Source organism: Equus caballus, chromosome 7 (assembly GCF_041296265.1).
Source record: "Equus caballus isolate H_3958 breed thoroughbred chromosome 7, TB-T2T, whole genome shotgun sequence".
Lineage (NCBI taxonomy): Eukaryota > Metazoa > Chordata > Mammalia > Perissodactyla > Equidae > Equus > Equus caballus.
Window position 1 is genome coordinate 31,681,039 of NC_091690.1, and position 15,719 is coordinate 31,696,757.

Consider the following 15,719-nt stretch of genomic DNA (forward strand, 5'->3'; position numbering starts at 1 on the left):
TTGAATTATTTTATGACACTAGGTTTGTGATAATTTATGATACATCATTAAAAATTAATACAACTGGTTTCTCTTACTTTCTTTTGCACATATCTATGTGCCTCTATTGGTCTGTGTGTGTGAGAGAGAGAGAGAGACATGCACACAGAGAGATGATGATGGTGAAATCATTCGATCATCTTTATAAAAGAAGTTTTGTAATAAGCAAAGTTGAGTATAACTCTAGAATTATCTACCATAGATGATGCAGTAGCTACATAGAGAATGAGTCCTCAGTTCCCAACTAAATAATGGATGTTCTTTATATTCCCAGAGGGAGAGGGACCATAGGTGTGGAGAAATGACAAATGTGAGTATCATGACAATGTTCATCCTCATGGGACTTCCCAATGCGCCAGCACTGGAAACCCTGCTCTTTGGGATCTTCTTGGTGATTTACATACTCACTGTGGTGGGGAACCTCCTCATCCTGCTGGTGATCCTGGTAGATTCCCACCTCCACACCCCCATGTACTACTTCCTGACCAATCTGTCTTTCGTTGACATGTGGTTCTCCACAGTCACTGTGCCCAAAATGCTGATGTCCTTGGTCTCCACAGGAGGCAAGTCTATCTGCTTTCAGAGCTGTGTGGCCCAGCTCTACTCCTTCCACTTCCTGGGGAGCACCGAGTGTTTCCTCTACACGGTCATGTCCTATGACCACTACCTGGCCATCTGTTATCCACTCAGGTACACCAGCAGGATGAGTGGGAGAATATGTGCCTTCCTGGCTACAAGCACGTGGCTCAGCGCCTCTCTGCACCCTGCTATCCAGACCACACTGACATTCCATTTGCCCTACTCTGGGCCCAATCAGATCCAGAATTACTTCTGTGATGTACCTCCCATCTTCAAACTGGCCTGTGCAGACACCTCTGCCAATGAGATGGTGATCTGTGTCAACATTGGGGTAGTGGCCTTGGGCTGTTTTCTCCTGATAGTGTTGTCCTGTGTTTCCATTGTCTGTCCCATCTTGAAGATCCACACCTCAAGGGGAGACACAGAGCCTTTTAGATCTGCACTTCCCACTGCATTGTGGTCCTTTGTTTCTTTGTTCCCTGTGTTTTCATTTACATGAGGCCAGGCTCCAAGGATGCTGTGGATGGGGTTGTGGCAGTTTTCTACACTGTGCTGACACCCCTTCTAAACCCTGTGGTGCACACCCTGAGGACCAAGGACGTGATGAAAACTCTGTTGAAGCTGAAAAACAAAGTAGCATATTCTCAGAGCAAATAAACACTTGACGTAGATATGCTCATTAAAAAAAAGTTATATGATTTAATAATCAACATGTAATTTATTGCATGTATAGTTCTCAGTGTTAACATTATCCAAAACCACCTACTCAGGACTATTTGTTTCACTAATTTTTCTGAGGAAATTAAAAAGTCACATTAAATTTTTAATCATGAGATTCCATTTTATTTAGCACAATCAAAAATTATATGTCATAATATATTTTGTAAAGTGGTGTGCAATAAAATTTAGTTTGATTTTTTATTGAGGTATAATTGACATAAAACATTCTATTAGTTTCAGCCATACAACATAATAATGGAGATTTGTATATATTGCAAAGTGCTAAGCACAATAATTCTAATTAACATCCCTCTCCGTACACAGTTACAAAAAATTTTCTTTTCTTGTGATGAAAACTTTTAAGATCTATTCTTTAGCTACTTTCAAATATGCAATAAAGTGGCCAGCCCCATGGCGTAGTGGTTAAGTTCAGTGTATTCCACATTGGCAGCTCAAGTTCATGGGTTTGGATCCCTGGTAGGACCTACACCACTCATCAGCCATGCTGTGGTGGAAACCTACGTATAAAGTGAGGAAGATTGTCATGAATGTTAGCTCAGGCCTAACTTTCCTCAGGTAAAAAAAGAGATTGACAACAGACATTAGCTCAGCACTGATCTTCCTCAGGAAAAAAAAAAAACGCAGCAGAGTATTATTAACTATGGTCATAATGCCACTAGCAACTACCCATCTGTTCTCTGTATCTACGAGCTCAATTTTTGTTTTTGTTGTTGTTTTAGATTCCACATACAAATCCGATCATAAGGTATTTGGCTTTCTCTGTCTGACATATTTTACATAGCATAATGCCTTCTAGGTCCATCCATATTGTTTCAAATGGCAAGATTTACCCATTCTTCATCACATTCTCTTTATCCAGTCATCCGTCAATAAGCACTTACATTATTTCTATATCTTGGCTATTGTATATAATACCTCAATGAGCATAGAGGTGCAAATATCTTATTGAGTTAGTGTTTTCGTTTTCTTCAGATAAGTACACAGAAGTAGAATTGCTGGATCATAGGGTAGTTCTATTTTCAATTTACTGAGGAAACTTCATACTGTTGTCCACAGTGGCTGCACCAATTTGCATTCCCACCAGTACTGCACAAGAGTTCCCTTTTCTTCACATCCTCACCAACATTTGTTCTCTCTTGTCCTTTTGATAATAATCTAAGAGATGTGAAGTGGTATCTCATTGTGGTTTTCATTTGCATTTCCCTGATGATTAGTGATGTTGAGCACCTTTTCATGTACCTGTTGTCCATCTGTATGTCTCCTTTAGAAAAGTGTCTATTCACATCTTCTGCTCATTTTTAAATTGGATTATTTGATTTTTTGCTATTGAGTTGTATAAGTTTCTTATAAATTTTGGATATTAAGCCTCTGATTTACAAATTTTTCCTCCCATTTTGTAGGTTGCCTTTTCATTTCATTGACAGTTTTCCAATGTTCTGCAGAAGCTTTTTAATTTGGCGTAGTCTCACTTTTTTATTTTTGCTTTTGTTGCCTTTGCTTTTGATGTCAAATTAAAAAAAACATACTTTGAAAGTGGATTATAATTACAATATCAGATGAACTTTTAATTTTTCCAGGGTTCTCGTGTAAAATTAGGGAATGATTAGAAAAGAACAGGATTCTAAGACATGGAATGGGGACTAGTGGCACGATTTAGATGATGAGGTGCCTGAATTCCCAACCCCACACTGAATCTCCCTGCCCAGAAAGATTAGCTGCTCCTGCTCTGTCTGATGAGGCTGTTCTTGCTTTGCTTGGAGATTCAAAAGGCCTCTCCTTCAAAGAGGAAGGCAGTTTTCCTCAGTGATATAGCTCAAGAGTCCTTCCTCCCTCCCCAGTCTACTTCCTTCCCACATTACTTTTAGACAGATGAACATAATTTCTGAAAGAGTTTGACCAAGGAGAAAAGAATGTCATTAAATATTTGAATTAATTATCAATATGAACATGCTTTCCAGAAGCTCTGCACTCATTGTGCTAACTTGATCAGATAATAGTAGTCTTATACTATTTACTTACTGATGGTTGGCTGATGCTTGGACTCAACAGTGACTTATGCTAAATAAAGATATAGGGAAGGGGATGTAATGATTTGAGAAATCGGAATGTGGAAGTGGATTTCCCATGTAGAACCTACCCCCTCATGCGCAAATCCTGTGGCCTGAAAGGATGGAGAATTTATTCTTTTTACCAATGCTCTAAGAATTACACTGAGGAAGGGAAATATCAGGTGCCAGAATATTGATTGGAATTGATGTGGCTGAAATGAGCTTTTTTTTAATTATTACAATATTTAAGAATTATAAGTAGTGGGCTCAAACTATCAGACAAGAGGTGGGGAAAGTTATCAGAATGGGTAGTAAGAGCAATATGGTAGTAAACAGGGCAACTAGTAAAGAATTTTTCCAAACCGGAAAGTCTATCCTTCTTGATTAATATAACAAAATTCTACCAGGTCTAATAAAAGAGGCCAAAATTGAGTCACCGTCAGGGTCATTGCCCTTACCCACTTCCCTGGTTGAGTCAGTTCATTGATTCAATGCCACTTTGGAAAAGGAAAGGCCAAGTATTCTCTACAGTAAGAATATAAGCATGTACTGTGCATAATCTTCCTAACTTTCCCCCAAATGGACCTCTGTTTCTTCCATGGAATAATTAGTCAAGGGAAATAGCCAGGCTGTTTTTAATGTATTTAACTCTGGCTTTGTCAGGTAATAAATGGAGCTCTGAACCAAGTCCACCTTATAGAACATCAAATTACCCTAACATTGTTTCCTACTTCATGAGTGTAGAATTGGTATTTATGTTCTCAGCAACTGAGGCAATCTCCACGTTGGCTTTCTGACCCTAAAGTAACTAGGGACTATTTTTATAGAGAGGGTCATGTGGAAGCCCGAGGTCTCCAACTTTCAATAAAAGAGTCATAAAAACTTTGTGTCTTTTGGGATGCTCATGGAGATCAATACTACTAAAAGAATTAGGATAGAAATTTCTATCACATGCCCATTAACTCTGCAGTATGACAGGTGCAGAATGACAGAGAATTGTAAGTTTAAGGAAGTAGTGACATATCATAGCTCCTGATTTAGATGTGGTCTTATTAGATTATGTCAGTAGAACCATTAGCACAGTGATCCCCAGCTGATAAATGCTTTTAATTTGTAAGAGTTACCAAATACAAAGTGTCATTCATAGAAAATTTCCTCATACATGATACATATACACATATACATGCACTCAGACATAAATATGTTCATATATACATACACATATATAATAATGAGAAAAAATTGCATGTAACCACAATCCTATTTTTTTCACCACCAATAGTCACATAGCTATGTGCCCCTTTAACTTTTCACCCTCTCCCCAACTCTTTGTCCTCTAGTACCCACTAATCTGTTCTCCTTATCTATGTGTTTGTTTATCTTCCACATAGTAGTGAAATCGTATGGTATTTGTTTTTCTATTTCTGACCTATTTGTTCAGGATAATCCCCTTAAAGCCTATCCATGTTGTTGCAAATGGGATGATTTTGTCTTTTTTATGGTTGAGTAGTATTCAATTCTGTATGTATACCACATCTTCTTTATCCCTACTTCCATTGGGCATTTCGTTTGCTTCCATGTCTTTGCTATTGTGAATAATGCTGCTATGAATATAGGGGTGCATAAATCTATTTGAATTATTGATTGCATGTTCTTTGGACAAATATCTAGTAATGGAGTGGCTGGATCCTATGGTATTTCTATTTTTAATTGTTTGAGAAATCTCCATACTCTTCCACAGTGGCTGCACCAGTCTGCATTTCTACCAGCAGTGTGTGAGTGTTTCTTTTCCTCCACATCCTCTCCAACATTTGTTATTTCTTGTCTTGTTAATTGTAGCCATTCTGATGGGTGTAAGGTGATATCTATTGTAGTTTATATTTGCATTTGCCTAATAATTAATGATGTTGAATATCTCTTCATGTGCCTGTTGGCCATCTGTATATCTTGTTTGGAAAAATATCTGTTCATATTTTCTGCCCAATTTTTGATTGAGTTGTTTGTGTTTCTGTTGTTGAGATGTATGAGTTCTTTATATATTTTAGAAATTAACCTCTTATCAGATATATGATCTGCTAATATTTTCTCCTAGTTAATGGATTGTCTTTTTGTTTTGTTCATGGTTTCCTTTGCCTTGAAAAACAAAGCTGAGGCAACACAACCCCTGACGCAAAAATACACTGCAAAGCTATAGTATTCAAAACAGCATGGTACTGGTACAAAGACAGACACACAGATCAAGGGAACAGAATCCAGAGCCCAGAAATAAAACCACATATGTATGGACAGCTAATATTTGACAAAGGAGCCAAGAACATACAATGGAGAAAGGAGAGTCTCTTCAATAAATGGTGCTGGGAAAACTGGACAGCCACGTGAAAAAGGACGAAAGTAGATGATTATGTTACATCATACACTAAAACTAGCTCAAAATGGATTAAAAATTTGAATGTAAGACCTGAAACCACAAAACTTATAGAACAAAGTATAGGCAGTATACTCTTTGGCATCAGTCTTAGGAGTATCTTTTAGAATATCATGTATACTCAGGCAAGGGAAACAAAAGAAAAAGTAAACAAAGAAGACTACCTCAGACCACAATCCTGTTGGAGTAAAATATTATAAGAACCACAGCAGTATCCTCTGTGCTTTCTTCCCATGACATCTTCTTCTCTCCCTATGAAAGAAAATAACTATCCTGCAATTTCTGTTAACTTTTCCCTTGACTGTCTTTTAAATGTTTATCAATTATGTATTCATTCCTCTTTTGAACTTATATAAATGGAATCATACAGTATTATTCTTACCTAAGATTTATTTTTTTGGAACATTGATTTTGATCACTGTGGTTTACTCCCCCTTTTTTTACTTCCTTATCTATTTTATGAATAGGACACATTTTTCTCTCCCTTCCCTTCCTCTCTTTCCCCTCTCTTCTTTCACATTGAACAATGTGAAAACAACAAACAACATTTTCCAAACAACAGTTGAGCTGTTAAATGTTTTTTCTATATTTAGGCACAGTTGCTAAGCATATTTTTATACATGGTAGAAGCTCTGTATGTGCAAAATTTATGTAGGTTCCTGGAAAGGAAGTACTGGACCACAGAATATGCATATCTGTAATTGTATTGATGATGTAGTGTTTGTACCAATTTTCACACTAACTAGCAGCTAAGAGAGCTCTTTGGTCCACATCTTTGCTAGTACTCAGTATATTCGGATTTTGCAGTTTTTTCTTGAAAGTATGAAAGTTATATTTTATTGTAGATTTAATATGCATTTCTATGATTAACTAATGAAGTTGAGCATGCTTTCTTTGGTTTTCTACCTTTCTTGTTTTCTCTTCTCTGAAAAGTCTGTATGTGACTTTTGCTTACTATTTTCATTTGTTTTTATTTTACTTTGTGATGTATATCGTATTTTCTACATTGCAAATACTAATACTTTTATTTTCTCTTTAGGTTAAGTGTGATAAATATCTTCTCTCAGTGTGTAACTTACCTTTTGTCTTTATAATGGTTTTTGATAATTCAACCTTATTAAAATTAAGAAATTCTATTTAATTCTTTTGGTGGCTTTTAAAGAAAAATCCTCCCCTACATCTTCATTCATATACTCAAAGCTAACTTTGTATCACCTATGTGCGAGCTACTGATTTGGTTCATGTTTTCCTCTTATAGTTTTTATGTAACAATTATTCTGTAGTGATTTGTCCACTCATGAACTCACAAGATATTATGTTAGTTGACTATATTGGTAACATCATATTAGTAGGACCTGGTGAGTGGGAAATAGAAGATATCCCACATGCCTTGAAAATTCATATTTCCATATCATGTGAGAAAAACCTATGGAAACAAACTGTCACCTCAGTGACATTTCTTGTAATCTAGTTGCCTTGGGGTGTGTTAAAACCTATGGAAACAAACTGTCACCTCAGTGACATTTCTTGTAATCTAGTTGCCTTGGGATGTGTTAGGCTAGTCCACAAAATCTTGATTTTTGATAATGTTCAAGAATGTCACCTTGTACTGTGCTGAAGGTTCTTTTACTTCATTTTACTCCTGAAGCAAATAAGTAGCTCAAAGCATCTATTTGAGGTACTAATATAGAAGGAAGGACATGACTTCCCATTGTGTTCCTATTTTCACATGAAGGGGCTCTCTAAAGTTTCATTTTCTGGGCACACTACACAATGAGAGATATCTGGCCTGTAATATGAATACAAATTGTAGAATTACTGGCTTTTATCCCTCTACTGAAGAAGAAATATTTGTACAACATAAAAGGCTATAATTTTGCTACTTTTCCTTTTTCCTTATCCAGACAGTGAATCTAGGTAATTCCATAGGATACCTCTGCATTTAACGATACCCAGAGGTAAAAAGTAATAGTAAATGACTGAAGCCTAATTTGGCAATATCAAAATGTGTTTGTGTCTTGCAGAAATAATGATTTGATCAACCCTATTTGGCAACACTAACATGCTGAGTTTCCTGATAAGAAAAAGTGTTTAAAAAAAGTAGAAATCATTAACGGGAGCTGTGATCTGATAACCATTTGCAAAATCAGTATTGTACCTTCTCCATGCATTTTCTACATGGCTTTGACGTACATGTATTTACATATGTTTTAGTTTTCTCCCCTCCATTCACTCCCTTAATATATATAAGACGGTAACTTTATTATTTTGTCTTTAGGTCACACAATAGTGAGTTAGAATTACTCATAACCAGAGATAAAATTGTCATCACTCAGAGATTCCAGATTTGAATCTGGATGAAACAAATGGTGATATATTGGAGTGGCTTCCTCTGTGAAGGGAGAGACATGAGGAATAAAGTCGCATTGTACTTGGCGTTGACATTTTGTGTGTGTAAATATGATGGGAAGGATGTATACAAATGATGTGTGATCAGTATGGCAGATTGTCATGAATCTTTATTGGAGTAATTGTTTATTCATATATTTTAGAAGCATATCTTTTAAAACGCCTTCCTGTAGGTGGGACTGCCTTCTGCTGTAGAAATACCAGATGCTTTCCCATTCACTCTAGCAAATAGGGAACATGGACATGGGATCTAGGCTTGGCTAATAAAATAGATCAACCTAGACTTTGATCTGAAGGAAAGGGCAATAAAAGGCACACACAGGAGAGTTAACTCAGATGATGGCAGTGACAGCATTAGCAACATAGAGTTTTGAAAAGCAGGGCTGGTGGCATACCATCAGTCCTTTTAGGGTTTTGTGCCTGTGTTGATGGTGGGCACTCTGTGGAGCTGAGTAGTGCACGGAAACAACAGTTGAACCCTCACCAGATATTTCTTAGGCATTACTTTGCAATATTTCTGGCTGGTCATCATGTTTCCTGTTCCTGTTAAGGTTTGATGTTTTGGCTTTTCTGAGTTGCTTGTTACATGGTGTGTATATGTGAGGGATATGTTGTAACGGAAAAGTACATTTTTGTTTAGCTTGCTTTTTTCTCCTTAAATATATATCACCGACCTCCCTGGAGGTCAGTAGATCAATATTTAATTCTTTTACTTTCTAGTTTCTTTACGTATACACTAATGGATATAATTGTGAATTAATTAGATTGTATCATATATGCCATATTATTTTAGTCTTTAAAAAATTTTTTGTCTTTTTTTCATTGCCATCACCTTCTCAATCCTAGATTAATAACCTGGTTTATTTCTTCTACTTATTTTTCTATGCTTGTATAATGTAAAAATTTTCTTTGCTTATGAAAATGGCAAAATTCTAACCAAACTACTGTGCATTATGCTCCTGCCCACTCCTCCACAGAAAATATTTCGTGAAAATTCCTCAAGGTTAACTAGTGTGGTTATAATTCAGTCTTACAGTAACTGCTTAGTGTTTCATGATGTAGCAGTACCATGATTTATTCAACCATTCCTCTTTAGGAATATTCACTTGATTTTCAGTTGTTTTGCAACTATAAATCATGTATCAACACATGTGTTTGAATAAATACTTATGTGGTGGTGCTTTTATTTTTTGAGATAGATTCCTGGAGTGGAATTGTTGAATTTAAGGACATATATTTAAATTCAATACTATCTTCACATTGCTTTCCCAAAGAAGACATTATAACTACTCAGATTTATACCAACAATAACATTATTTTGCATTTCACTGACTAGGAATGAGCTTAAGCATCTTTTCAAATAATTTAAATTTACTCTGCTGTGAATTTCTGACCCACATTCTTTGCCGTTTTCCAATTTGAGAGGGGCTCTCCATTTTTTTATGGATTTCTAGGCAAGATTTGTTTTGGATCTAAGTTCTTTGTCAAATATATGTATTGCAAATATTATCTCCCACTCTGCAGCTTGCCTTTTACTTCTTAATATTGCTTTGTAATAACAGAAATGATAACTTTAAGAATGGAAAATAGGAATGAAAATTTAAAAAGATACCATTCTACATAGCACTCAAAAAGTCAAATAATTAAAAGATATTCAAGTTGATTTTTCATAAGGAAACTACAACTTACATACGATAAGATACCACCTTACACCTATTAAAAGAGCTAAAGTAAAAAAGACAGATGATGCCCAATGATGATCACATGCAGAAAACTAGAACTTTCAACCACTGCTACTAGGAAAATAAATTGGCACTATAAAACTGTGTGGCAAAAACAATTTCCAACTGTTTTTTTCTCTACTTATAATCTGATTATGAGGCTCTAGCTTTATTAAACATGATCAAAGAAAATCAGCTGCAAAATTCGTAGTGTACAATGCAATCAATTTAGTTCATGTGTTATTTTTTATAATTATCTTTTGTTTGTTTGTTTTAAAATATATTTACCTAAACCAATGTCATAAAGTCTACCACAGTTATATCTACAATTCAGCTGTAAAATAATTTTGAAAATTTAAGTGCTTTAAACCATTTTAAAAGATGGTGAAAAAGAGAATGCTATTGAGATGGAGAGTGCAAACAGGTGATGACCATTTATGGATTCTGGACAATTTTAAGTTGAGAGTAAGCAGTTGTGAGCCTATCTCCATCACAGGTGAGGGAAAAGCATAACTGAGTCCTCCCTTCCTCTTAGTTATAATTATTAGCTCCAGAAAGACATGAACTCTTCTCAGGAGGGTTCAAATAACAAACACATAGGGAAATATAGGCATTATTACTAAAAACTTTCATTAGACTCTTCTTATTGTTTTTCTGCTCATCAAGGGTCCTGAAGACCCAAGAGTAATCCTATCTCCTGAGACACTAAATCAAGTCAGGCTCCTACCCATCCAGCCATGTTAGTTTCCATTCCCTGTACTTCAACTAGCTGGGTCCTTGAGTAGGAATAAACTACTTTTTCTCACCAAGGAATCACAGACGTATCTCTTCCTTGAGTAATAACGTGCAAATTAGTGCCTTGTCATAGCATGTAGAAAGTGAAAAATTTGGGGAAAAAAACACCACAGATGAACTTTACACTGAAATGAATCAAATACTGTAAGGTGAGTTCTTAGAAAGGTAGATTTCTCTTACTTCCTTTTGCTTTCCTTCTTAAACTTCCATTCAGAGTTAAGATACTTGTGGATCATTAGACTTCCTTCTAAATTTGGTTATCTAGTCTCTCTCTTTCTCTGTATAGATACAATTCTCTTTCTATATATACAATAAAATTGGTAATTAAGGATCTACAAATAGGGACTACGTTGCTACAGCAAGGACAAACAATTCAAACGTTGACACCTCTGATTGATACTCCTGCTTAAGTCTCAGGCTACCTTGTAATTCACCTGATGGAAATTTTCATATTTCATTTAGTCTGAATGTGAGATTATTCTGGTGACAGAATCTCACTGGTAGAGGGGAATTTCAGAGATACATTTGTTCTATTTCTTAAGTTCTGATATCCATGTAGGTGATTAGGATAATTCTGTCTCTGTTATTCATTTTCTCAGTTGAAAAAATGTACCTTTAATATAGCTTAAGCCACATTGCCTGGAAATAGGATAAATTTTGTTTGGTCTTTGCTAAGAGCAGAGATCCTTGTTTGTCTCATATTGGTGAGCCAGTTTCAGAGTCTTCTCTCATAAACAATTAATACCAACCCTGAACTCGACAGTATTTTGGATTAAATCAATAACAGCATTTCTGTCTCACTTTTCATTGTACAGAATCTCAACTTTTCTTGACATCGACCCAACATAGGTTCTTTCCTCTTGCATTGGTTCCATTTTTCCTGTGCCAGGTAGTAGGTTTTAAATATGAACCATATACTTGATGGAATTGTCTTCTTTTATGAGAACCATGCCTGGATTTATGAGTATGAGGAATAGAAGATGGGGGAGGGATATCTTCTCTAACATAGCCAATATTAGGAAACATTTAGATATCTAGCAGAGAAGGATGTATGTTAGAAAATTGGTCTGTACCCAATGGACTGTGGTTGGGAGAACACATTCAAACTTTATTTTCTTAGAGCCTCATAAAGGATAATCTAGTGTAAGAGAAGAGTGAGGCTAGCAGTGCATGAGGCTTGGTATTTTCTGGATCGTATGGGAGCTTGCAGGTAGCCTATTATGGAGTTGAGGTTCTAATCTGCTCTAGTTGAAGTGACAGAAATCGTTTTATAAGTAGTGAGACGTTAGTACCAGTACCAGAGATGAAATTTGCCTCAAAGATATAAATTTGAAATTGAGAAGTCCCTATACAACAAAGAGATTTTATTTGTTATCCATCTCTCTCTCTCTCTTTCCCTCTCTCTCTCTCTCTCTATATATGGAAATTCTGTAATACAAAGCAAAGTGTTATATGATTCACTATCATTTATTGAGCAGCTTTTACATCCTAGGCACTGTAGTAAGTACTTTACACGTAGTATCTTACTTAATACTTATAACTTCTCAGTGAGGTAGGTGAGGTGAGTACTGCTGACTTATATATGAGGACACAAGAGAATGATTTAGATATACTGTAGACTTTTGAAATGCTCATTGCTATCAACAATTAAATTCTTGATTCTTTAAGTTTCTTCATGAACGTTTGATAGAAAATAGAGTTCCAATTAGACTCAAAGATTCCTGACCTCTGGTGTACACTCCCTGTTGAATCACCTCCCCTTCAGCATGGGTAGGGCCAGTGAATATGGTAGGATATCTCTTGGTGACATCACAGTACATTACACTTTGTCACAGCAAACTGGAGAGAGTCTCTTGCTGGCTTTGAAGAATGAAGCTGCCATGTTACCAGATAGTCTGGTTAGGTGGTTAGGACTTAAAGGTGGCTTCTGGAAGTGGAGAGCAATGCTCCCTGTCAACAGCAAACAAGAAAACAGGGCCCCCAGTCCTGAAGCTGCAAGGAAATGGATTTAGACAACAATCTCAATAAACTTGGAGGAGGATCCTGAGCCTCTCATGAGATTATAGTCTCAGATGAGTTTACAGACCCAGCTGACACCTTGATGTAAACTTGGTAAGACTTGAGCAGAGGACTCAGGTGACCTGACTCAAAAAATTGTATAATAGTGATTTTAAATTGCTTCCTGCTGCTAAATTTGTGGTAATGTATGATACACCAATGGAAATTAATGCCATGGATTTCTCCTACTTTCTTTTGCATATATAAGTCTGTGCTTCTATTTGTCTGTGTGTCTGTGTGAGAGAGAGAAACAGATGCTGAAATCATTCTATCCACTTTTACTAAAGAGGCTTTATAATAAGCAAAGTTGAGTATAACTCTAGAATTATCTACCATGATGATGCAGTTGCTACATAGAGAATGGATTCTCAGTTCTCAATTAAATGCTATGTGTTTTTTATATTCTTAGATGGAGAAGGACCAAAGATGCGTAGAAATGGCAAATGTGAGCCTCGTGACAACATTCATCCTCATGGGTCTTCCCCATGCATCAGCGTTGGACACCCCGCTCTTTGGAATCTTCTTGGTGATTTATGTACTCACTGTGGTGGGGAACCTCCTCATCCTGCTGGTGATCTCGGTGGATTCCCACCTCCACACCCCCATGTACTACTTCCTGACCAATCTGTCCTTCATTGACATGTGGTTCTCCACAGTCACTGTGCCCAAAATGCTGATGACCTTCATCTCTACAGGAGGCAGGACTATTTCCTTTCGCAGCTGTGTGGCCCAGCTCTACTCTTTCCACTTCCTGGGGAGCACTGAGTGTTTCCTGTACACAATCATGTCCTATGACCGCTACCTGGCCATCTGTTACCCACTCAGGTACACCAGCATGATGAGTGGGCGAACATGTGTCCTCCTGGCTGCAAGCACATGGCTCAGTGGCTCTCTGCACTCTGCCATCCAGACCACACTGACGTTCCGTTTGCCCTACTGTGGGCCCAACCAGATCCAGCATTACTTCTGTGATGCACCGCCTATCCTCAAACTGGCCTGTGCAGACACCTCTGCCATCGAGATGGTGATCTTTGTCAGCATCGGAGTAGTGGCCTCGGGCTGCTTTCTCCTGATAGCGCTTTCCTATATTTCCATTGTCTGTTCCATCCTGAAGATCCGCACCTCAGAGGGGAGACACAGAGCATTTCAGACCTGCGCCTCCCACTGCATTGTGGTCCTTTGTTTCTTTGTTCCCTGCGTTTTCATTTACCTGAGGCCAGGCTCCAAGAATGCTGTGGATGGGGTTGTGGCAGTTTTCTACACTGTGCTGACACCCCTTCTAAACCCTGTGGTATACACCCTAAGGAACAAGGAAGTGAAGAAAGCTCTACTGAAGCTGAAAGACAAAGTACCATATTCTTCGAGCAAATAAATGCTCGAGGTAGATACGCTAATTTTAAAAATAGAGTAATATAATTTAGTCATCAACATATAATTTATTGCATATATTGTTCTCAGTGTTAAACATTATCCAAAATCATCTTGCCAGGGATATTTGTTTCACATAATTTTCTGATGCATTGAAAAAATCATGATTCTTTTTTTATTTACAATGAACATGTTTAAATTTTGGTCTCTCAACTCATTTCTCAGTAATAGGTTTATTTCACCTTTTTTACAGTTTTATTTACATAGAATTGACATATAACATTATTTTTATCTCTTTAGAGAATAAATATTTTGATAGGATCTCAGATACAGAGGATTGAGTTTTTCATACATCTAAGTTGGTAATTTGTGGGTTTTTTTTGTTTATGTCTTATGTACACACAGTCATTGGGAATTTACAGCCATGGGGATACTATTCAAAGAGAGCAACAAATATCAGAGGCCATTTATTTGTGGTCACAGCTATGCAACTGCCTTCTCAACTCTCTTAGTGACTCTGCATGTGTTTGTGTGTATATGGCTGTGTGTTTTTGTGGGTCCCAAGTTGACTACCCCTCTTTCCTAGCACATCTTGACCCTGTTAATTGTTCCCATATAGAAAGAGTTCTAAACTTCTTCCAACAGCTTGCTATGTCTCTGGGTAGGTCTGCCAGGACAAGCTGTGGCACTGACACACTCCTATCAGCACTGGGAACAATCCCCACCTTACAAGAGCCCTGCAGTTTCTCAGGTTCAGTGAGTCCAATCAGGAGAAAGTTATCAGCAGATACTGCTAGTCTGCATCATGAATTCTGACCTTGAATTCCTGTGCTATCTGACCATATACCCATGTTTAGCAGAGAACCATTCTATGCTACATCCTTTTACTACAGGTGGTGATGGTGGTCATGTTGCCCAGGCAGCTCCTTATCCCTCCATCTTAGAGTCTTGGAAATTCAGCTACACCAAACACAAGACAGGGGCACCCCGTATTGCAGGCTGGGGCCATGGGTGTTGCCTACTTAGAAAGTAAGAAAATGAAAATATAATTAAGTAACTAGTTATCATGGGATTTCAACGTATTTCTTTTACAAATTAGAAAATTAAGACCTGGTAAAGACAGAACACCCTAAAATAACTTAATGCATAGCTACATAACCCATACTTGTGGCCATACACATGCAATGGAAGAAATTCTGTAATTGCATGTAAACAAAAACAAATGTTGGCTCAAATAAGCTTAGAAATTATTTTACGTCCTCCACCTCAATTTCTCATCTGTAGAAGACCCATTTTCAAATATTGTTACAAGGTGAAATGAGTTAATAGAAGTAAAAATGTTTGCGTGACACTGATTCATAATAATTTCTTAATTAAAGTTTTAAAATTCAAACCTTGGACCACCAGTCAGGCAGTCTGATTCTCAGAATCATACTCTTTACCAATTAATTCAATGATTCCCTAGCTACTGACCTAGTATATTTGACGATGCATGATGTAGCTTTCTTTAAAGCACTGATCGTACATTACTGTCAT

General features: G+C 37.0%; 1 protein-coding gene and 1 pseudogene across 2 annotated transcripts; both read left to right on the top strand.

Annotated features, from left to right (window-relative positions):
- On the top strand, positions 341–1,275 carry OR10G9MP (olfactory receptor family 10 subfamily G member 9M, pseudogene; annotated as a pseudogene).
- OR10G9K (olfactory receptor family 10 subfamily G member 9K) lies at positions 12,622–14,509 on the top strand. 2 transcript variants are annotated; one of them, XM_014741152.3, is made up of 2 exons: positions 12,622–12,869; positions 13,225–14,509. In XM_014741152.3, exon 2 carries the CDS (start codon positions 13,225–13,227, stop codon positions 14,185–14,187), a length of 963 nt encoding a protein of 320 aa, XP_014596638.2. In that variant the 5' UTR covers positions 12,622–12,869; the 3' UTR covers positions 14,188–14,509. The 2 variants fall into 2 exon arrangements, with proteins under 2 accessions (XP_014596638.2, NP_001378430.1); NM_001391501.1 differs by lacking the exon at positions 12,622–12,869 and having other exon boundaries at positions 13,225–14,187.
- The last annotated feature ends 1,210 nt before the right edge of the window (positions 14,510–15,719 follow it).